This window comes from Zootoca vivipara, chromosome Z1 (genome assembly GCF_965207765.1).
Source record: "Zootoca vivipara chromosome Z1, rZooViv2.hap1.1, whole genome shotgun sequence".
Classification (NCBI taxonomy): Eukaryota; Metazoa; Chordata; class Lepidosauria; order Squamata; family Lacertidae; genus Zootoca; species Zootoca vivipara.
In genome coordinates, this window is record NC_142583.1 from 64987894 (window position 1) to 65008721 (window position 20828).

Consider the following 20828-nt stretch of genomic DNA (forward strand, 5'->3'; position numbering starts at 1 on the left):
AACTCCTTTGTAAGTGTGCATCAGTTTGCAACTTACATTGCTTATATCCTAACCATCTTTAGCCAACAGAGCAAATGGCGAGAGCAGAGGTGAGATACAAATTTATTGGGTTCACACTTCACTGCTCAATTTCATCTGTCTTGAATTGTCTTTTTAAAGATGAAGACACATACCAAAGCAGACATCGTCACGTAATTTCAATTAGCTTCATCTACGTAAAAGCGTTTTTATATCACTTCATATTTTAAAACAGGGGTGGCCAACTTCCAAGAGACTACGATTACTCACAGAGTTAAAAACTGGCAGTGATCTACCCCCTTTTGGGGGGGTTCAGGTCAAAGTAGTTGAACTTCTTTAGGGAAGAGGAAAGCGACACTGAGCTCTTTTTTTAAGGAAGGAAAGCCCTGTTTTGGGTGGTTCAGGTCATTTTAGGGGGGTGCAGGGCAAAGATGTTGAGCTTTTTTTTAGGGAAGCCAAAGTTTTTTTAGCTTCTTTGGGGGGAGCCACCGATCTACCGGTGATCTACCACAGACGTCCGGTGATCTACCGGTAGATCACGATCTACCTGTTGGACATGCCTGTTTTAAAATATCCAAAGCGGTTTACAGCTCCCCAGGGCTGTTGGGGATTGAACCTGGGACGTTTTGCTTGCGGAACAAATGCTCTGCGACTGGGCTGCGGCTGCCCACTCTCAAAGAGAAGGCTGTGCTTTTGACTCTGGCCCACTGTGGAACGGGAGCCTTGCAGCCACTCAGGATCTCAAACAAATGAAAATGCGCTTCCCCTCTGCCACAAACCCTCCTTTTGCATGTGTGCCTTATATACTGCTAGACATAATTCCCGTTTTGTTTTTAAAATTTTACTTTTAAAAGCATACGTCTGATCAAAATCTGTCTCCGTGCGTGTGTATATATTCTATTCTATTCTCTCTCTCTCTCTCTCTCTCTCTCTCTCTCTCTCTCTCTCTCTCTCTAAATATATCTGGAAATTAGTTGCAGTCCTAGGGCAGGTTGGCAAGTCGCCAGGGCGACCCTTGGCTCCACAGAGCCTGTGCTCATCTGCATTGACTTGAAAATGTCCCCTTTTAAGTGCTTGCATATAGATGGGGGCCCCTCTCCCCCTTTATTGCTGATTTACTTTCCTAATACAGACCTGAATCCTTCTCTGTGTCTTCCATTTGGCAGATGTTCAATTTAGAAAACTGGCAGTGGGCTCCAAGATTAACATTTTTTTTAAAAGAGGGCTGGCGGTCTCTGTCTGTCTGTCTGCCTTCCTCTCCCTTCCAAGGGGCCTGGGATTTGCCTGTGAAGAGCGGTGTGGGAAAATGCCCTTTGGGAGCCCCACGCCATCCCTGGAGCACATCTGCTCGTTCTGAGCACCTGCTGAGGTCTTGAGTGGGGGGGGGGTGGAACCCCAAGCAGCTGGGTCTTGGATCAGCCTCTAATCCCAAAAGAGGAGGGCTGGAGACCACTCTCTCTGCTCATTAACATTACAGACTTTTGCAAATGCCTCCTTGGAATGAATGGCAGCTGGGAGTGGGGGATTGGTTTTGGTTCTTTCTTTCTTTCTTTCTTTCTTTCTTTCTTTCTTTCTTTCTTTCTTTCTTTCTTTCTTTCTTTCTTTCTTTCTTTCTTTCACGATCACTCGTAGCCGAGTAAGATTGTCTTCCATAAACACGGTTTTAACAATGAGTCCGTGACTGTGGAGGCCAATTCTGGATCCACACGTCCTTCCACAGTAGGGACATTGGTTTCCGGGCGGGAGTTGTTCACGGTGTGCATTTGCCAATCCAGACAGCACTTTTCCCGACATTTCCTTTCCTGGTAATAAGGCCGCGTTCTGAGTTTTTAGACTCCCACGGTAGTGGTTTGGGAGAGAAGTGTCCTGCTGCTCTCTTGCAATTTTACTTTTGTCCGTAGAAGTAAAAAAGGTATCTCTGCTCTTTTACCCCAGTTGTTCCCAGCCTCTTGGATTCTCACAGATGAATGGAAAGTTACTGGGATGGTGGTCATTTGCACTGGTTGTTTGTTTGTCCCTTATTTCTCCCTGATTTTATTACAGAGTAAGTTAATTTTATCTGTTTATTTAATAACTCTGTTTTTTGCAACAACATTTTCTTGTTTTTGCGTCAGCATAATTCCACTACCCCTCCCAGTGTGTCCTGAAGTCCTCCCCACCCGAGAGAGATTTTGCCCACAGGCCTCTCCTCCTGTGTAATGAATGAAGCATGTGTTGGGTTGCGTGCGTGTTTAAATAGTAAAGGGCCAAATTGGCTCGGTTCCCCGTTAACGTTCAACTTGCTCTCTGAGGCTTTCCATCTGCTGCTGAAATCACTAAGTTTCTCCTGCCTGATCCGGTTGCCCCAATGGTGGTTGTATGTCACGGGCTGGTTTGACCACAGAGGAATGGTGGAAGGAACCAGCTGGGGAACCCCCAAGAGAGGAAGGCTCAGAGCCTGGGCAGTGGTAGTAGGGCGACCACAAGTGGTCAGAGGGAGGAGGGGGAGAAGACTGGGAAGAGGAGGTGTAAGAAGCTGAAGGGGTAACAGGGCTTGGTGAGAAGGGAGATTCTGTGGCAGAGAGCAGTCCAGAATCAGGCAGAAACTGAAGCAGGAGAGGACGGAGGCCAAGATGATGGGTCAGTCTGGCAAAGAGGCACAGGCGTCTCTCCCTCCTGCTGCGATAAGCTCCTCTCCTGGTCTCCCAGAACCAGGAGAGGCATGAAAAGAGCGGAGGAGAGGTTGGCTGCATGCAGTTGCAGTTGCCGGTTGTTCAGAAAAAAAGCCCCGGAGACAGCGTTCGAAATTCACAAGGTGTATTTTGCACCTGGCTATCGGCTACTTGCGACCAAGCGAAGATGCCCGTGCGCCAGGATGGCGCCTGGCGTCTCCACCCTCTGGAGGTGCGTGCCTCGGGATCCTTGGATCTTGACTGTTTTCACAGACTAGCAACTCATCCTGAAGAATTCTATCCGCTGTATTTTATCTGCAAAATCAGAAGGAATAGCGGGAAATGAAAAGTCGCATTGGAAAACGGCCCTGCAAATGGCAACTAGGCGTTCCGTTTTGGAGACTGCAGCCCTGGTTTAATTTAGGGGAAATAACTCGGGAGGCAGCCGCAGTTATAAGTTAACGGTCTCTGCAGTCGCGGCAGGCACTGTGATTCTCCAGCAGTTTGACTTTGCCCCTGTAGATGCCTCCGTTGACTCTCACAACAGACATATGCCAACAACTGTCTCTGATGCTGGGAGTAGAACATTGCCATTGAGGCTAGTAGCTGGACTGTCACGGTGATGTACACTCTGGTCTAAACCACTGAGCCTCTTGGGCTTGCTGATCAGAAGGTCAGTGGTTCGAATCCTCGCGATGGAGTGAGCTCCCGTTGCTCTGTCCCAGCTCCTGCCAACCTAGCAGTTCGAAAGCACACCAGCGCAAATAGATAAATAGGTACCGCTGCAGCAGGAAGGCAAATGGTGTTTCCGTGCGCTCACAGTGTTCCGTCATGCCAGAAGCGGTTTAGTCCTGTTGGCCCCATGACCCGGAAACCTTTCTGGACAAACACCGGCGAGATGAGCACCGCAACCCCATAGTCGCCTTTGACTGGGCTTAACCACCCAGGGGTCTTTTACCTTTACCTTTTTACAGCATCCGAGCGCAAAACACCCTTAAAAGCCGGGCAGATTGTCATAAAAGCGGCTAGCCGTTCGAAAAAGCAATAGGTAAACAGCCACAAAGGCCTGTTGGCATAAAACAATCTTTAAGAGATCCCCGAGAGTCAGAATAGCTTGTTTGTGGCATTTACACATCTACGTGTGTGCGCACTTAAAATATCATTTACAGTGTAATGTCTGAAGGAGTCCTAAGTATTTATTAGACCAGCAGCTATCTCCGTTTGCAAGATGCATGCATGCAGGCAAGAAGCTAGATGTTTTGCATCATCACAGGAACTGACCCAAGGTGGGGAGTGGTGATATGACACAGGGAACTCCCCCCCCCTTCCCTCAGTGAGTCACTTCATGTCTTGCTTCTGCTTGCGAGTGACTTCCTGCCTCTCTGCCCGTCTGTATAAAAGCAAAAACGCCAGGTTGCCCCTGCCTTGGAAAAAATGGCAAGAGCAGAGCGGCAGAGGCCTTGAGAATATGGGGAGCCCCGCAGAAGCCTCAAGAAGACCTGCTAGGAAGGAAGGCATGGACTATCACTGTTCACAGGAAGCCAAGGTGAGGGGCTAGAACTTAGGTGCATAGGTGAGGCAACCGGTGGCCGAGGTTCAAGGGGGGTGTAGCAGTTAGAGCGATGGACTGGGTTCAAATCCTTAACTGAGTCACGAAGCTCTCTGGGTGGCCTTGGGCCAGTTGTTCACCCTCAGCCCAGTCCTACCTCAAAGGGTTGTCGTGAGGACGGAGTGACGAGTAGGCGAGGAACCGCATACACCACCTTAAGCTCCTTGAAATATTATTATTATTATTATTATTATTATTATTATTATTATTATTATTATTATTATTAAAGGAGTGGGGTATAAAATGCAGTAATAAAACAAATAATTCCTGGTGAGCTGTTGCCAGTCAGTGTAGGCAATACACATGGACCAATGGTCTAGCTTGGTGTAAGCAGCCATCTCCAGGCGGGGGTGTGTGTCTCTCCCCCCCCCAAATCTGAAAGCCTAGAGAGCTGCTGCCAGCCAGTGTAGGCAACACTGAATTAAACACTGAAGACCTGACTTTGCGTTAAGCTTCCTTTGTTCCGGTGTAAAAACAGGAGACAGATTTATCGTGGCCAGCTGTTGTAGTGCTTTACTCTGCTTTTCCAGATGTGTTAAAATGGTGTGGGGATTTAGGTCTGCATGTGGGATAACCGTTCCTGGACAATCCTAGGATTAGACAATAACGATGCGCTCAAGTTTTGTCTGCTCAGACATGAGCACCACCGGGTTCAATAGGGATCACTATAAAGAGAGTATAAAGGATTGCAGCATACATGGAACTGGAAAGAATTGAGGTCCAAAACAATAGTTTCTGACCGTGGCTATATCTTTCCTGGAACAAGGTATTGTGAGCCAGGCTCTCTCCCCTTCTTGCAGGTGGAATATAGATTAAAACAGAGATGGATTGTGTCCACCTTGGTGGTTATGCAAACTTTCTTGTAATTATTTCGATGTGAACTTGGTTGGGTAAAGGGAGGGGATGTTTAGTTTTCTATTTTTCTTTTTTTGCATACATAATTCTAAGTATTTCCCCCCAAGCATAAGACTGCCAGGCTTTACTTTCAAGACTTAACTTATAGGGCTGTCACCCGATTTAAGTAATCACACTGACTACTCATATGAGCTTTAATTTATTAAATTTTATTCCTACAACATACCGCAGTGGGTATTTCTTGTGGACATTGTAATCATAGAATTGTAGAGTCGGAAGGAATCCCGAGGGGCATCTAGTCCAACCCTTCACAATGCAGGCATATTTTGCCCAACGTGGGGCTCGAACCCACGACCCTGAGATTCAGATTCAGAGCCTCATGCTGGACCGACCGAGCTATCCCAGCTGGGGATAGGACTTCAACTCCCAGCAGCCACCATGGTAAGTGACCAGGGTGGATGGGAGATGTAGTCCCAACAAGATTTGGAGGGCCATCTGCCATGGATGCTTCAGCTGAGATTCCTGCATTGCAGGGGGTTGGACTAGATGACCCCCGGGTCCCTTTCCAGCGCTACAAGATTCTGTGACCCACAAATTCCCGACTCTCGCTGTGTTGGCCGGAAGGGGAGAAGGCAAGTCTGCCTTAGATCATTCGGCAGATATCTTTCATTTGTTGAGTTCTGTTAACTCCAAAAAAATCCGGTCTGGTAAAAAAAAAGCAAAACTAGCCCAGGTTCCTTTTATGCAGTGAAACAAAACACTGCAGGGTGGGAAGTTCCCTTCATTTCCAACAGAAGTCACGCCATGGAATGAACCAAAGGGAATCCTCTTCCTTATTTTATAACCAGGGAAGTTTAATCATTACTTTCTGTGTTTGCAATTTTAGAGCGCTACTCTCAAGTGTCCTCTTGAGCAACCAGGCTCAATGTATTTCCCCCAACTTGCAAGGTATTGGGTCAGCTGCTCAGAAAAGCAGCTTTGGGGGGGGGGAGCAAACTACCCCCCCTCCCCAGAAAAGCTCAATATGCTAAGAGGAAGTTTCAGTCTGAACACAGCTGGATAGTAGACTCCCTGCTTAGAAACTAGACCATCTCTGCATATGTCTGTTTGGAACATGTGGAATGGGGTGGGGTTAGGGCACCCCAGCCAGCCCACGGCCTACTTGCAGAAACTGTCCAAGATCTTGTTTGCAAAAAAAGCCTACAGTGCGATACTGGAAATAAACAGTAAGTTGCAAGAACTCGGGCCAGGAGGAAGATGAATTTCAAAGTAAATCTTCAAAAGGTTTTATTTATGTAATGATGAATTCAAATAGGAATCAATTCCAGTATGATAGGCAAATAAAAAATAAATTCCAGTGAAAAAATCCCAGGGCAAGGCCCTGTTTCAACAATTCTTCATCAGCAATGTTTTAATGGTCAGAGTGTACCAGGTATGTTTGCCTTTTGAAGATTTACTTTTAAATTCATCTTCCTCCTGGCCCGAGTTCTGTTTTTTTCTGGACTTCACCAAGAACTCCAATTTCTACAGTGCGCTACTGCCTTGCAAAAATGGGTCATCCTAGTCTAACCCCCTGCAATGGGGAATCTCAGCTAAAGCATCCAGGACAGGTGGCCATTCAGCTTCTGCTTAAAAACCTTCAAGGAAGGAGAGTCCACAAACTCCAGAGGGAGATGTTTCCACGGTCAAACAGCTCTCACTGTCAGAAAGTTCCTAATAATAATAATAATAATAATAATAATAATAATAATAATAATAATAATAATATATTATTATTATTTATACCCCGCCCATCTGGCTGGGTTTCCCCAGCCACTCTGGGCGGCTTCCAACCGAATATTAAAACAGTACAGCATTAAACATTAAAAACTTCCCTAAACAGGGCTGCCTTCAGTTGTCTTCTAAAAGTAAAATAGTTGCTTATTTCCTTGACATCTGCTGGGAGGGCGTTCCACAGGACGGGTGCCACTACCGAGAAGGCCCTCTGTCTGGTTCCCTGTAACCTCACTTCTTGCAATGAGGGAACCACCAGAAGGCCCTCGGTGCTGGATCTCAGTGTCCGGGCTGAATGGTGGGGGTGGAGACGCTCCTTCAGGTATACATGACCGAGGCCGTTTAGGGCTTTAAAGGTCAGTACCAACACTTTGAATTGTGCTCGGAAATGTACTGGGAGCCAGTGTAGATCTCTCAGGACTGGTGTTATGTGGTCCCGGCGGCCACTCCCAGTCACTAGTCTAGCTGCCGCATTCTGGATTAATTGCAGTTTCCGGGCCACCTTCAAAGGTAGCCCCACGTAGAGCGCATTGCAGTAGTCCAAGCGAGAGATAACCAGAGCATGCACCACTCTGGCAAGACAGTCCGCGGGCAGGTAGGGTCTCAGCCTGCGTACCAGATGGAGCTGGTAGACAGCCGCCCTGGGCACAGAATTAACCTGTGCCTCCATGGACAGCTGTGAGTCCAAAATGACTCCCAGGCTGCGCACCTGGTCCTTCAGGGGCACAGTTACCCCATTCAAGACCAGGGAGTCCTCCACACCTGCCCGCCTCCTGTCCCCCCAAAATAGTACTTCTGTCTTGCCAGGATTCAACTTTTTGGTCGAAATCTCCTTTCAATTCAAGTCCCACCCTCCAGAGCAGGAGAAAACAAGATTGTTCCTTTTTTTTTTAGTATGGTGGCAGCATACTTTGGGACTCCTTGTGTTATCCACACCAGACAGGCCCCTTCCTTCCTCTTTTCGGCACGTGCTTAAACATCGAGAGAAGTTGGGTTTGTTTTATTTTAGCTACTGTAGATTTTTATTATCTCTTGGATCATTCGGTCTTTTTTAAAAAAATATCAATAGTTTAAATGTTTTTTGTGTGTGCACGCGTAATCTGCTTAGAGGAGGGGTCAGCCAACTTTTTCAGCAGGGGGCCAGTCCACCGTCGCTCAGACCTTGTAGGGGGCCAGACTATATTTTGGAAAAATATATATAAATGAACGAATTCCTATGCCCCACAAATAACCCAGAGGCGCATTTTTCAATAAAAGCACATATTCTACTCGGGTAAAAACACTAGGCAGGTGCCACAAATAACCCAGAGATGCATTTCAAATAAAAGGACACATTCTACTCAGGTCAAAACACACTGATTCCCAGACCGTCCGCGGGCCGGATTTAGGAGGCGATTGGGCCGGATTCAGCCCCCGGGCCTTAGTTTGCCTACCTATGAACTAGAGGTTTAAATGTTTTAAATGCAATTGGTCCTCAGCACTAAGGCACATGTTCAATGATATGCAAGTTGGCTTATGAAGTTGCTGGACTGTTAAGATCTTCTGCAGATGCATATCTTAAAAAGTCCCTTGCTGCAGTCGCTTAGGGCAGGCATGGGGAGCCTCTGCCCTCCAGATGTTGCTAAAATCCAACTCTCATCAACCCCGGCCGCCCTCGCCAGTGGTCAGCAACATCTGGAAGACCACACCCTGACCTATGGCCATTTAAAAAACTCTCTTGTCTCTACAAGAATAATTTGGTGTATAAAGATTTCTCTGAACGAACTTTGTGGAGATTGAAAGTTTTGTCTTGCAATGTTGTTGTTGTTGTTGTTGTTGTTGTTGTTGTTGTTGAGCTAGTTTGGTGTATAAAGATTTCTCTGAACGAACTTTGTGGAGATTGAAAGTTTTGTCTTGCAATGTTGTTGTTGTTGTTGTTGTTGTTGTTGTTGTTGTTGTTGTTGTTGTTGTTGTTGTTGTTGTTGAGCTAGTTTGTTTCCAGTGCCAACTTTAGTCATTTCTTGCTTGCCTGAAAACAGGCAGAGAGTCTTGCTTGCTGTTTAGATCCTACAGGTGCACTCAGGCTATTTGTAAATCTCACAATCGCAAGCTTTGTCAGCAGCTTGACCAAAGAGCTGGCCAACTTCCTAGGCGTCCAATTTCGCAACCTGGCAGAAGCTTTTCCAAGCAGAACGTGCTTTCCCACGGACTTCAGGCTGCAAGCACAGGTTCCTTTTAAGCAGAGCATTTTATTGCAGTGGGGGGAGGGAGGGAGGCAGGCAGTGCATGTGGTGAGCAACTGCTGGGGGGCATGGATAGGAGCATGTCGAGGGGCAGGCATCTGACCTGGATGGCCCTCTTCTCATGGATGCTTTAGTTGAGATTCCTGCATTGCAGGGGGTTGGACTAGATGACCCCTGGTGTCCCTTCCAACCAGGGTAGGGGTGTGTGGGTGTGTGTATGAATATGATTTTTAAATTTCAAATTGGATTTTTAAAATAAAATGCTTTTGTAGTAAAAATCTTTCAGAAGATTGCTTTCTATTTAAGTTACATTATAGTCCAAAGGCTATTCATTAGGAAATAAGGATTTGTTTTAAATGTTTCATGTGAGCTAAAACTCAGGCTGAGTAACCACATCAGTTGACAAACATGGATACAAATACTATAATGTTATTGTTTTAGTTAAACAAATTGTTTAAATAGTTATTAAGGAATTGATTCTTTTCCCCCTTCCAATAAAGTACAGCAGAAAAGTTGTCCAAATATAAACAGTTAACTTACTAAACCTCACAATATCATAATTATCTGTCTGTGTATTTCTAATAGTGTAACCAAATCAGTAATTTTTGATTTAACTGTAAAAACTACTCTGACAATTTTATTGAAAGCTTCATCTGGTTGTAAATATTAAGATTATACAGTACCAGCAAGAACAAGTCTTTCTGTAAAAAATTAAAATTAAAAAATTAAATCAAGTCTTACTGACTAGTGATTTAAATCATGATTTGATTTAAATCAAATCCACCCTGCTTCCAACTCTACAGTTCCATGACTCCATGAGAGTTGCTGTTGCTTATAGAGGAGGAGAGGGGGGAGGCAGTGGGGGGAGGGCAGTGCAGTGCAGACACGCTGGCAGAGCCATTCCAGCACTCCTGCCGGCGTGTTTGCTCTGCGCCCTGCACCCAGCAACCCTCTGTGTCCCAGCAAGCAGCAGTGACTCTGCTGCTGGGAGGTCAGGTGAGCGCCACCACCTGGAGTCTGGGGGCCAGTTTTAAGCTGACTTCCTGAACAGACCCAAACAGTTGGTTTTATACAACTAAAATTAGCGATCGGGAGCCAGTGCCCTCTCTGTTGTGGCTGGAGACTGCAGTTCCCATCATCCCCGGAAATGGGCCACGGGGCACAATGGGTCAGTGCGTCTGGCTGTTAACCAGAAGGCCGGTGGTTTGAGCCCAACCATGGGACGAGAGTGGGCAGGATTCCTGCCTTGCAGGGGGGTTGGACTAGATGACCCTTGGTGTCCCTTCCAACTCTACAATCCTGTGGTATTTAAGTTCTCCAGCCCTGTTGGAAAACCTAAGGACACAGACTTGTTGAAACATTCTGCTAAGGTGTTCTTAAGCCAGAAAGCGTGTCTGCCCAAAGTTCACTTAGCTTGGGGAGTGATGGAGATATGTGGAAAAACAGGAATCCTGTATCAGTGCCCTCTTCTCCCCCACCCCCTCCCGTTACTATAAAGGAATGTCCAGGGGCGACAGATGGAAAAGTCCTATTTCGGATGGAACAAGTGTAGAGTCAGGCGGGCGCAATGTTGAGAAACACCAGGGCTTGTGACTGGCTCGCCAAGTGGAATCGGAAACCGTGGCTTGAAGTGGGTGGGCAAACCATGGTTTGTGCTACAGATGGCTTGTGGTGATGCCCGAATAGACAAACCACAGTTCATGGCCGCTGTTTCCTCTCCAGACGCCAGCACGTACTGGAGGAGACCAGGAGCAGTTGCAGAAAGTGTAGAGAGAACGTAGAAACTACTGATGAAACGACATCTGAAAGCAGACACACACCTTTGAAACTTGATTTGCCAGTTGTCGATTTGGAAGGTTACACTGATTTTTGGCACGGGGACTGAGCTGGGTCTCTTTCTAAGCCGGGGGGCAAAGTCCCTCTTTGCAAGTAGGGATTTAAGAGCAGAAACTTCCATTCAGCTGGAGCAAGGCGGCCTCAAAACGCTGGGAAAACAAGCTTCCTCCTTTGAACAGTTTTACACTGCCTACTGGAATCCTGCTTTTTGGCCAAACCTGAAGCTCAGCTCTCTCATCTCATGGAATATTCCACATGCTGACATTCGAGGCTGCGTTCCAGCTGGTTGCTCTTAGCAATTTCAGATTGAAAAGGGGGTGTGTGGCATTTTCAGGGAGGTGTGCCTGGCCTCTTAAATGCACAGAAAAAGTCTCAGGGCCAGAGCAGTATAGCGTACCACTTGTTGCTGACCAGTCTGCAGGTACGAGGCAGAATCCAAATCTGGGCATGGCAGATTGTGTACTTGGGTGTCATAATTTCAGTTGACTGACTTCTACGTTTTCTGTCGGGGCTTTCCACTGACAAATGCAGAAAAGCAGAGGCGAAAACAAGGCTTAGCCTTCCTTTGGACCCGTGTGCAGCAATTTAGAGCTTGCAAGACCCAGGGTCTTGCCAGCCTGGGCTTCCCCATTCATTTCAATGGAAGGTCCAGCGCTGCCTAGGTATCCTCCTGCGTCTACTGAATGGCCACCTCCTCTTGATTCCCCCCACTTTACTGTGTTTGCTAGCTGCCTTTCTACTTAAAAGCACCTCAACTGACATGCACTTAACAATGAATGAAATGTAAACAGTGCATCATTTTTTTAAAAAAAACTCCACCAAACCTTGGGAAGAGCCATAGATAGCTCAGTGGTAGAGCCACCTGCATAGCATGCAGAAATTTGGGTTACTGCAATGCATTGCATGTGAGCCCGAAGCCAGAGCTTTTGTAAAATGAGTCACCTTGGCTACTCATTGGGGTGCCCATTGCATCTCTTTTAAAAGAATTGACAGGTTACTTTAGTTGGCTGTTACTTATGCAACCAGACCTTCTGTTTTGAGTTCCAGAAATCAGTGTTGATGGCTTCACGTTGCCTGGCTCACCTGTTGCATTTCGCGGTAGATTTGATTGATATTCTAACTTGCCTTCTGTTTCTGTATTTACCTGTACGCCACTTTGTAGAATAAAAGGAGGTATAAAACACAAGTAAACTATTTGCAGATGCAGCTCTCAATAGTTCAAATATTGTTAAAACTGTTGGGGGTGGGGTGGGGAGTCAGAAACCTTTGCTGACTTGCTGCAAATCATCCAGAAATCGACCAGTAGGACCAGATCTCCATTTTTGCCCACTCCTGCTTTAACCAGTAACTTTCTGTTATGTTCTTTTTCCTTTGCAGGTAGCTGTATCCAGTTGGGTGGCCGGCAGTCCCTTGGGGTACCATGAAGTTTTCGGGGCCCCTGGAGAGCCAGAGGTTGAGTCTCCTTCTGGAGACGGCAATCTCTAGGGAAGCTGAGATATGGAAAGTGCACCTGCGCAGAATTCAGCCCAGTCAGGTAAAGTGGAGTGGGTTGATTTGTCGGTTTAGCGCAGGGTTTTCCAAACCGATTTGAGTTCACTGATCCCCTTTATGAGCTTGCAAATTGTCATCAACCCCAGTGCAAATTCACAGGCATTGGAAGTGAAGTGAAGTCAAGAAATACCTATATATAAGCAGCAGTTCTTAATCATCGATCACCATTACTAGAAATCCTAAAATGTAAAAAATATGGAATATCGTTGTACTGTGGAGTCTTCTTATTAAATGCAGAGGTTCCTTGCTGGGAACGGAGGTGCGTTCTTTTTTCTGAGGCTCATAGTTCCTTATTAATTTGTTCACACTATACCTGAAGGAGCATCTCCACCCCCATCGTTCAGCCCGGACACTGAGATCCAGCGCTGAGGGCCTTCTGGCGGTTCCCTCACTGTGAGAAGTGAAGCTGCAGGGAACCAGGCAGAGGGCCTTCTCGGTAGTGGCGCCCGCCCTGTGGAACGCCCTCCCATCAGATGTCAAGGAAATAAACAACTGACTTTTAGAAGACATCTGAAGGTAGCGCTGTTTAGGGAAGTTTTTAATGTAATACAGTCGTACCTTGGAAGCCAAACGGAATCCGTTCCGGAAGTACGTTCGACTTCTAAAACGTTTTACTTCCAAGGCGTGTCTTCTGATTGGCTGCAAGAGCTTCCTGCAGCCAATTGGAAGCCGCGGAAGCCCCCCCAGACGTTCGGCTTCCAAAAGAATATTCACAAACTGGAACACTCACTTCCGGGTTTGCGGCATTCGGGAGCCCAAACGTTCGACTGCTAAGGTGTTCGTCAACCAAGGTACGACTGTATTTTGTTGGAAGCTGCCCAGAGTGGCTAGGGAAACCCAGCTAGATGGGCAGGGTGTAAATAATAATAATAATTTATTCACACTATACATAGGAAACATTTCCCCCACCCCAACCCTTTTTGATCCTAGTCTTTATTCACCCTATATATGGGGGGGGGAGAGGGTCAGTATTACTTTGGGAAATACTTTGGGAAACCCTGACGTCAGGAATCTTCAAAAGCCACCCCACATTTTCAAGAGACTGAGGGGATGGCCTTTAACATTGCTTCTTTTCAAGTAGCTGGACCCATTCAATCAAGAGGTCCATATATTTATATTGAGATGGGGCCGTGACATTGAATTCATCTGCATGAGTAATGCTTTGTTTGGGGAAGCGGATGCCCAGCGCAAAGAACAGACTGTGCTGTACGGCTACAGTTGTTAAAACATTCCTGCAAGGAGCACACATGTGGAACAGCCTAATAGATGTTGACTCCCACATTTATTGGATTACTAAAATTCACACCGCTGCTGGGCAACTCTTTTGAGAAATGCCTTACGCTTGATTTCTGAAGAAGTGTGCATGCACACGAAAGCTCATACCAATGACAAACTTAGTTGGTCTCTAAGGTGCTACCGGAAGGAATTTTTAAATTTTGTTTCGACTACGGCAGACCAACACGGCTACCTACCTGTACAGTGGTACCTCGGTTTACAAACACAATTGGTTCCGGAAGTCTGTACTTAACCTGAAGCGTACTTAACCTGAAGCAAACTTTCCCATTGAAAGTAATGGAAAGTGGATTAATCCGTTCCAGACGGGTCCACGGAGTACTCAACCTGAAGCGTGCTTTAACCCGGATGTGAGGGACAAGGGATATTGCGAAGTCCCTCCCATCTTGAGGTCCAGCCCATCCCCAAGCACGGAGGAAAGCAGGGAGAGTTCCGACTCAAGTGGGGAAGCAGGAAGTGGTGTCCGAGGCTCTGGCAAGGTAGCGGAGCCATCGTCCCAGGTGGGACAGGAAGGGGAAAGCAAGGGGGTAGACCGATCCCCCCAACTCCGGAATTGCGCAGGAAGCGTCGGGGGAAGAGGCTGGGTCTCCCCAAGTTGTTATGTTGGAGAAAGACGCGCCAAACGCCATTCGGAGGTTCTGACTCAAGCGGTTAAGATGTGTCTCTGTAAATAGCACTGCCTTTAGCACTGTAAATACGCAGCACCAAATAAAAGATAAAATGCAGAGCGGTGTGGCGTCGTTACTCTGAAGTAGCCCATCAACACCCCTGTGACACCGAGGTATGAGTGTAATTGGTTCCGGAAGTCCGTACTTAACCTGAAATGTACTTAACCTGAAGCGAACTTAACCTGAAGCGAACTTTCCCATTGAGAGTAATGGAAAGTGGATTAATCCGTTCCCGACGGGTCCGCAGAGTACTTAAACTGAAAATACTCAAACCGAGGCGTACTTAAACCGAGGTATGACTGTATCTTGATTTCTGTAGCTGTCTAAAGGCTCCAGGTATTTTGCAGGATGGATTAAAGTGCATAGCGGGAATTTAGGTTTGCACAATTAAAGTGGATTAAGGCAATCTGCAGCCCTACCACTTTCTACCCTGATATGAGAGTCCACGAAAATGTCTTGAGAGAACATGGCTTGCCAAAGGCCCCATTGACTTAGTAATATTTGCCCAAAGGCCTCCCCAGCTCAGGAGACACCTGCAACATGCATTTAAAATACTCGTCTGCTGCTTCAAACAGTCACGGTTTCACCCCAAGAATGCTGGGAACTGTAGTTTTTTCAGGCTGCTTGGGAGTTCTTGTTGTTGTTGTTGTTGTTTAGTCGTTTAGTCGTGTCCGACTCTTCGTGACCCCATGGACCATAGCACGCCAGGCACTCCTGTCTTGCACTGCCTCCCGCAGTTTGGTCAAACTCATGTTCGTAGCTTCGAGAACACTGTCCAGCCATCTTGTCCTCTGTCGTCCCCTTCTCCTAGTGCCCTCAATCTTTCCCAACATCAGGGTCTTTTCCAAGGATTCTTCTCTTCTCATGAGGTGGCCAAAGTATTGGAGCCTCAGCTTCACGATCTGTCCTTCCAGGGAGCACTCAGGGCTGATTTCTTTAAGAATGGATAGGTTTGATCTTCTTGCAGTCCATGGGACTCTCAAGAGTCTCCTCCAGCACCATAATTCAAAAGCATCAATTCTTCGGCGATCAGCCTTCTTTATGGTCCAGCTCTCACTTCCATACATCACTACTGGGAAAACCATAGCTTTAACTATACGGACCTTTGTCGGCAAGGTGATGTCTCTGCTTTTTAAGATGCTGTATAGGTTTGTCATTGCTTTTCTCCCAAGAAGCAGGCGTCTTTTAATTTCGTGACTGCTGTCACCATCTGCAGTGATCAAGGAGCCCAAGAAAGTAAAATCTCTCACTGCCTCCATTTCTTCCCCTTCTATTTGCCGGGAGGTGATGGGACCAGTGGCCATGATCTTGTTTTTTTGATGTTGAGCTTCAGACCATATTTTGCGCTCTCCTCTTTCACCCTCATTAAAAGGTTCTTTAATTCCTCCTCGCTTTCTGCCATCAAGGTTGTGTCATCTGCATATCTGAGGTTGTTGATATTTCTTCCGGCAATCTTAATTCCGGCTTGGGAGTTCTTAGGATACCTCTATTCTTCCCCTCTCCTGCCCTGAGCTGCAGTTCCCAGAGTTCTCTGTGAGGGGGAGCAGGGTGTCTCGGCATCCCAAGCAAACTACGGTTTCCAGGATTATTATTATTTAGTTTGGAAAGTCATGACAGTTCAATGTGTTTTAAACGCATAGTGCAGAAGGGGCCCAAATTTGATGGGAGCACCTGGAGGAAGACTTAGGACGAGGCACAATAAGGTGATGTTGGCAACAGCTGGATTTGTCCATTGTTTTAGGCCTTGTGGAGAAGAGCATCAATGATAGATTATTCACTATATTAAATCTGTGGTGTGGCTGTGGCCTTGCATAGCTCAGTCCCATAACCACAGCATTGTATGAGCTGTCAGCAATGGGAGGAGCGTGTTTCCATTAGCCCACATGGTATCTATGGCAACCGAGGGATGCTTTCGTATGTGTTCCAGCGGCAGTACATAGGTTTAATTATTATAGTCTTGCATCCCAAGCTATAGGCATTTTGCAGGCATGGGTTCTGCATCAAGCACTTTAAATTGTTGCTGGGACAGATAGTCCCTTTCAAAAATTATGTCCAGCTGGTCATTGTCAAGCCACAGAGCCAAGCTTGTTCGTTCCCACCTTTTGCAGAACGGAATCCTTTGTGGTTTCATATTTGCGTTCAGGTCGGTGAGTTTGGGATTGCCGTTGGCTAGCTGTCAGGCATAAAAACAAACAAACCCATGTGGGTGTGACTATCTGGCTTCCATGGCTTCAAAACCATGGAAATGGCCTTGTGAAAGACTCGCACCCGTAGGTCTCACGCAAGGTTGGCCCCTCACGTTTTCGTTTAACGTTTAGAATTGGGGTCCATGTGCAGAGTTGCGTTTGAGCAGTCGCACTGGTTGTCAACATGTGCCGAAAGAATTTTGTTTTAGTTAACCGAGGGTTCGGTGTCGAAGCTCAGGTGGGCAGTGCCTTTTCATAGGTTAGTAAAGTCGCAGGCTTTTGATTTACACAGACCTGCTTCTTTGGACCACAACTCTGTGCTACTTGCAGTTTCATTGAACTCCTCTGCCCACCCATTTGGTCCAACAGAAATACCTTCTGAAAAGACTGGAGGACTTCTTCAGAGCCCGTCCAGAAGTCCAGGAATTTCTGTTCTGGGACCTAGGCAGAAGTACTACTGGTGAAGAGACGCAGAGCAAGTTTGCAGTCTTTCTCCTCTTCTTTTTCCTGCACAAATTCCTCCCTCTCTCCTTTTATATTTAAACATAAAATGTTTATATTTAAACATAAAATATGGAGGAGGGAGAAAGATAGTTTTCTGCTGCTCCAGAGAAGCGGACACGGAGCAATGGATTCAAACTTCAAGAAAGAAGATTCCACCTAAACATTAGGAAGAACTTCCTGACAGTAAGAGCTGTTCGGCAGTGGAATTTGCTACCAAGGAGTGTGGTGGAGTCTCCTTTTTTGGAGGTCTTTAAGCAGAGGCTTGACAGGCATATGTCAAGAATGCTTTGATGGTGTTTCCTGCTTGGCAGGGGGTTGGACTGGATGGCCCTTGTGGTCTCTTCCAACTCTATGATTCTATGTAAAGTGGTGTAATACTCAATGCCTTTAAAAAAAAAAGGCACTGGAACTCACAATGAAGATGTTACAGTAAGTCACTAGGTCACCTGGGCAGTGTTAGAAACTCAGATATATAAGCTAGGCGCCAACTGTACTCAGGGCACTGGACTCAGGGCAGCCCTGAATAGATGCCAGTTTAACTCTGTAGCCTGTGGAGGTGCTAAAAACTACGCAAGCTGTGACTTTTGGGGGTCGCCCCTGGTTCTGGGGCAAGTCGATGAAATGTCCCCCTGCCTCCCTTGTCCTCTTAGATTCAGGAAAATAGCTGGGGCAGCTTGGAAGGACCCTCACATAAAGCAAAGGTTAAGCAGGTAAGCTTAAAACCCGCCATCACTATACGGGGAGACAGATTGGGGGGAAAGCAAATTGGAATCGGCCCTGCCCCATAAGCTAGACCGACAGCAGCTAGGTTAGGGGTCAGCAACCTTTTTCAGCCGTGGGCCAGTCCACCGTCCCTCAGACCATGTGGTGGGCCGGACTATATTTTTTTGGGGGGGGGGGAACTGAACGAATTCCTACGCCCCACAAATCACCCAGAGATGCATTTTAAATAAAAGGACACATTCTACTCATGTAAAAACACGCTGATTCGCGGACCGCCCGCGGGCTAGAATTAGAAGGCAATTGGGCCGCATCCGACCCACGGGCCTTAGGTTGCCTACCCCTGACTAGGTGCATCTTTAAAAAAGTGTAGTCTTGCATACGCTGGCTGGCTTCCATTTCTACTCGAAATGTTCGTTTTGGGTTTCTCGGAAGTACGTAAAGGCAAGAAGCGGGCAGGGACCACCGAGTCACAATGATGGCTGCCTGAGAAATGCTGGAACTGCACTCCGACTGAAAAAAAGCACTGATAATATTGCTTAAAGTGTTTATAGCAGGTGGGGCTGAATCGTGTTAAGGCAGTGGCAATGTTCAGTCTGCACCGCCAGCGATAGCTCTCCAGGATCTAATGCAGAGGACTTCCTTAGAGCGGCAACTACATAGAGGTGCAAGGATTTGAACTTTGTGCATGATAGGTGTCTGTCGATGGTAAAGGTAAAGGGACCCCTGACCATTAGGTCCAGTTGTGACCGACTCTGGGGTTGCGGCACTCATCTCGCGTTATTGGCCGAGGGAGCCAGCGTACAGCTTCCAGGTCACGTGGCCAGCATGACAAAGGCGCTTCTGGCAAACCAGAGCAGCACACGGAAACGCCGTTTACCTTCCCGCTGTAGCGGTACCTATTTATCTACTTGCACTTTGACATGCTTTCAAACTGCTAGGTTGGCAGGAGTTGGGACCGAGCAACGCGGGGATTCGAACCTCCGGCCTTCTGATTGGCAAGCCCTAGGCTCAGTGGTTTAACCCACAGCACCACCCGCGTCCCTTTAAAAGAGAGAGGGGGGAGACAGAGAAATCTCTATATAAGCATTTTAACAGGACACCAACTTACGGCCTGAAAGTTTCCACTTAAGTAAGTCTGCTTCCTCCAACTCACTAGGTCAACATCTGTGCTTGGAAGCAACTAGCATTTATTTTTAACACCGCCTTTCCACTGGATTATCAAGTTCTATCCTGTGCTAGCATTCAGTTGTTTGGCATTGATTCAGACTGGGCTTTTAGAAGCTGCAATTCTGATCAATTGCTTTGAGCCAAATATGTAATGTAAGGTTTTTTTTTTGTTTTAAAGTGCTTAGGATTCCTGAGTGCATTTCATGGGGGGGCTGGGGGCCCAAGGCCAAAAAAATGCCAAATATGTCACCACAGAGAAATATATTTGAGTGTTTGTCAATCCTGGGTTTATTGCAGCGCTATAAAATCATTTGTTTTGGAATCGGCACGCATGCAGAATATATCACAAGGGACTCTGGACTTTTCTATTGGAACAAGGTACTTCAGCTTAGTGCTAGATACCGATTTTTTATTTTCCCAGTCAAAGGTCAACAGTCTCCTAACTAACTAATCTGAAGATATCGTATTTATGAACACTCTCTCAGTTCATTGCACTAGGAAACTGTGTCCTGTTAACACGGTGCTTACTGCTGCAAATGTCCCAGTCATTGACAGGGCATTTGCAAGGCTGTGTCTGCTGTAAAAGTAAAATTCCCTGCTCGAGGGGACTTTAAAATTCTGCAATAAAAAAGCTTGCTCCTGGCTTGTGCACTTAAAAGTAGCACGTAAATAGCGAAAACCTTTGCATGTTTTCAGTGGTACTTGAAGGTAATTGTCTCGGGTGGCAATCCTATACACATAAGAATATAAGATTAGCCCGGAGGATCAAGCCAATGGCCCATTTGGGCCCGGAGGGTCATCTAGTCCAACCCCCTGCAATGCCGGAATCTCAGCTAAAGCATCCATGACAGATGGCCATCCAACCTCTGCTTAAAAAGCTCCAAGGAAGGAGAGTCCACTGTCTCCCAAGGGAGACTGTTCCACTGTCAAACAGCTCTTACTGTCAAAAAGTTCTTCCTGATGTTGAGCCAGAATCTCCTTTCTTGTAACTTGAAGCCATTGGTTCTGGTCCTACCCTCCAGAGCAGGAGAAAACAAGCTTGCTCCATCTTCCATGTGACAGCCCTTGAGATATTTGAAGATGGCTATCATACCTCTTCTTTTCCAGACTAAACATACTTAGCTCCTTCAACTGTTCCTCATAAGGCCTGGTTTCCAGACCCTTGATCAACTTGGTTGCCCTCCTCTGCACACACTCCTGCTTGTCAACATCCTTCTGAAATTGTGGCGCCCAGAACTGGGCACAATACTTCAGGCGGATGCCAAAAACAGTTGTGTTCGGATTAGAATTCCATTTCCATAGAATTCAATTTGTGATAGTACGAAGTGCAATGTAAGAAGTTAAGAAAGCAATAAAAAGACAAGTCAAAATCAATATAAAATATTTAATGCGATGGATGGGCTACTGCCTATCTTCAAACACAAATCCACAGACCACCTAAATGAAACTCGTGCACCACAAGTGCAAGCAAATCGCTTCCCCAGAACATTGGTGGTACCTTTGGTTGCGGACAGGATCCGTTCTGGAGGTCTGGTTGGATCCCCAGGTTTCTGCAACCTGAGGACCGCTTCTGTGCATGCGCGGGGCAAAACCCGGTCAAATACTAATGGGTTTACTGCTTTCTCATCCCGAAGTTTACGTAACCAGAGGGTTACGTAACCGGACGGACTGCTGTATTAGGTATGTGTGGAAAATCCAAGCCTAAACGAGAAAGATAATTCTAACATGGACACAGGTGTTCCTGTGTTGCATTGTTTTTATTTACAAGCCTG

At 46.6% G+C, this 20828-nt stretch overlaps 2 protein-coding genes across 8 annotated transcripts in view; one reads left to right on the plus strand and one right to left on the minus strand.

Annotated features, from left to right (window-relative positions):
• The window catches only part of SEPTIN11 (septin 11), a 162475-nt gene that overhangs the window by 23179 nt on the left and 118468 nt on the right, over nucleotides 1-20828 (minus strand). Inside the window, exon 11 of one of the 5 annotated variants that reach the window (XM_088660641.1) lies at nucleotides 2800-2984. The exons of 3 other annotated variants lie outside the window; for them this stretch is intronic. In XM_088660641.1, coding sequence (XP_088516767.1) covers nucleotides 2981-2984 — 4 coding nt within the window. In that variant the 3' untranslated portion in view covers nucleotides 2800-2980. Of the gene's footprint in view, nucleotides 1-2799; nucleotides 2985-20828 lie in introns of those variants that run through there. One more of the 5 variants, XM_088660640.1, reaches the window with a different exon arrangement.
• CCNI (cyclin I) overlaps nucleotides 1-20828 on the plus strand; it is a 52120-nt gene that overhangs the window by 14299 nt on the left and 16993 nt on the right. The window contains exons 1-2 of one of the 3 annotated variants that reach the window (XM_035112149.3): nucleotides 4094-4215; nucleotides 12342-12498. The exons of 1 other annotated variant lie outside the window; for it this stretch is intronic. In XM_035112149.3, the coding sequence (XP_034968040.3) occupies nucleotides 12385-12498 (114 nt within the window). In that variant the 5' untranslated portion in view covers nucleotides 4094-4215; nucleotides 12342-12384. Of the gene's footprint in view, nucleotides 1-4093; nucleotides 4216-12341; nucleotides 12499-20828 lie in introns of those variants that run through there. One more of the 3 variants, XM_035112148.3, reaches the window with a different exon arrangement.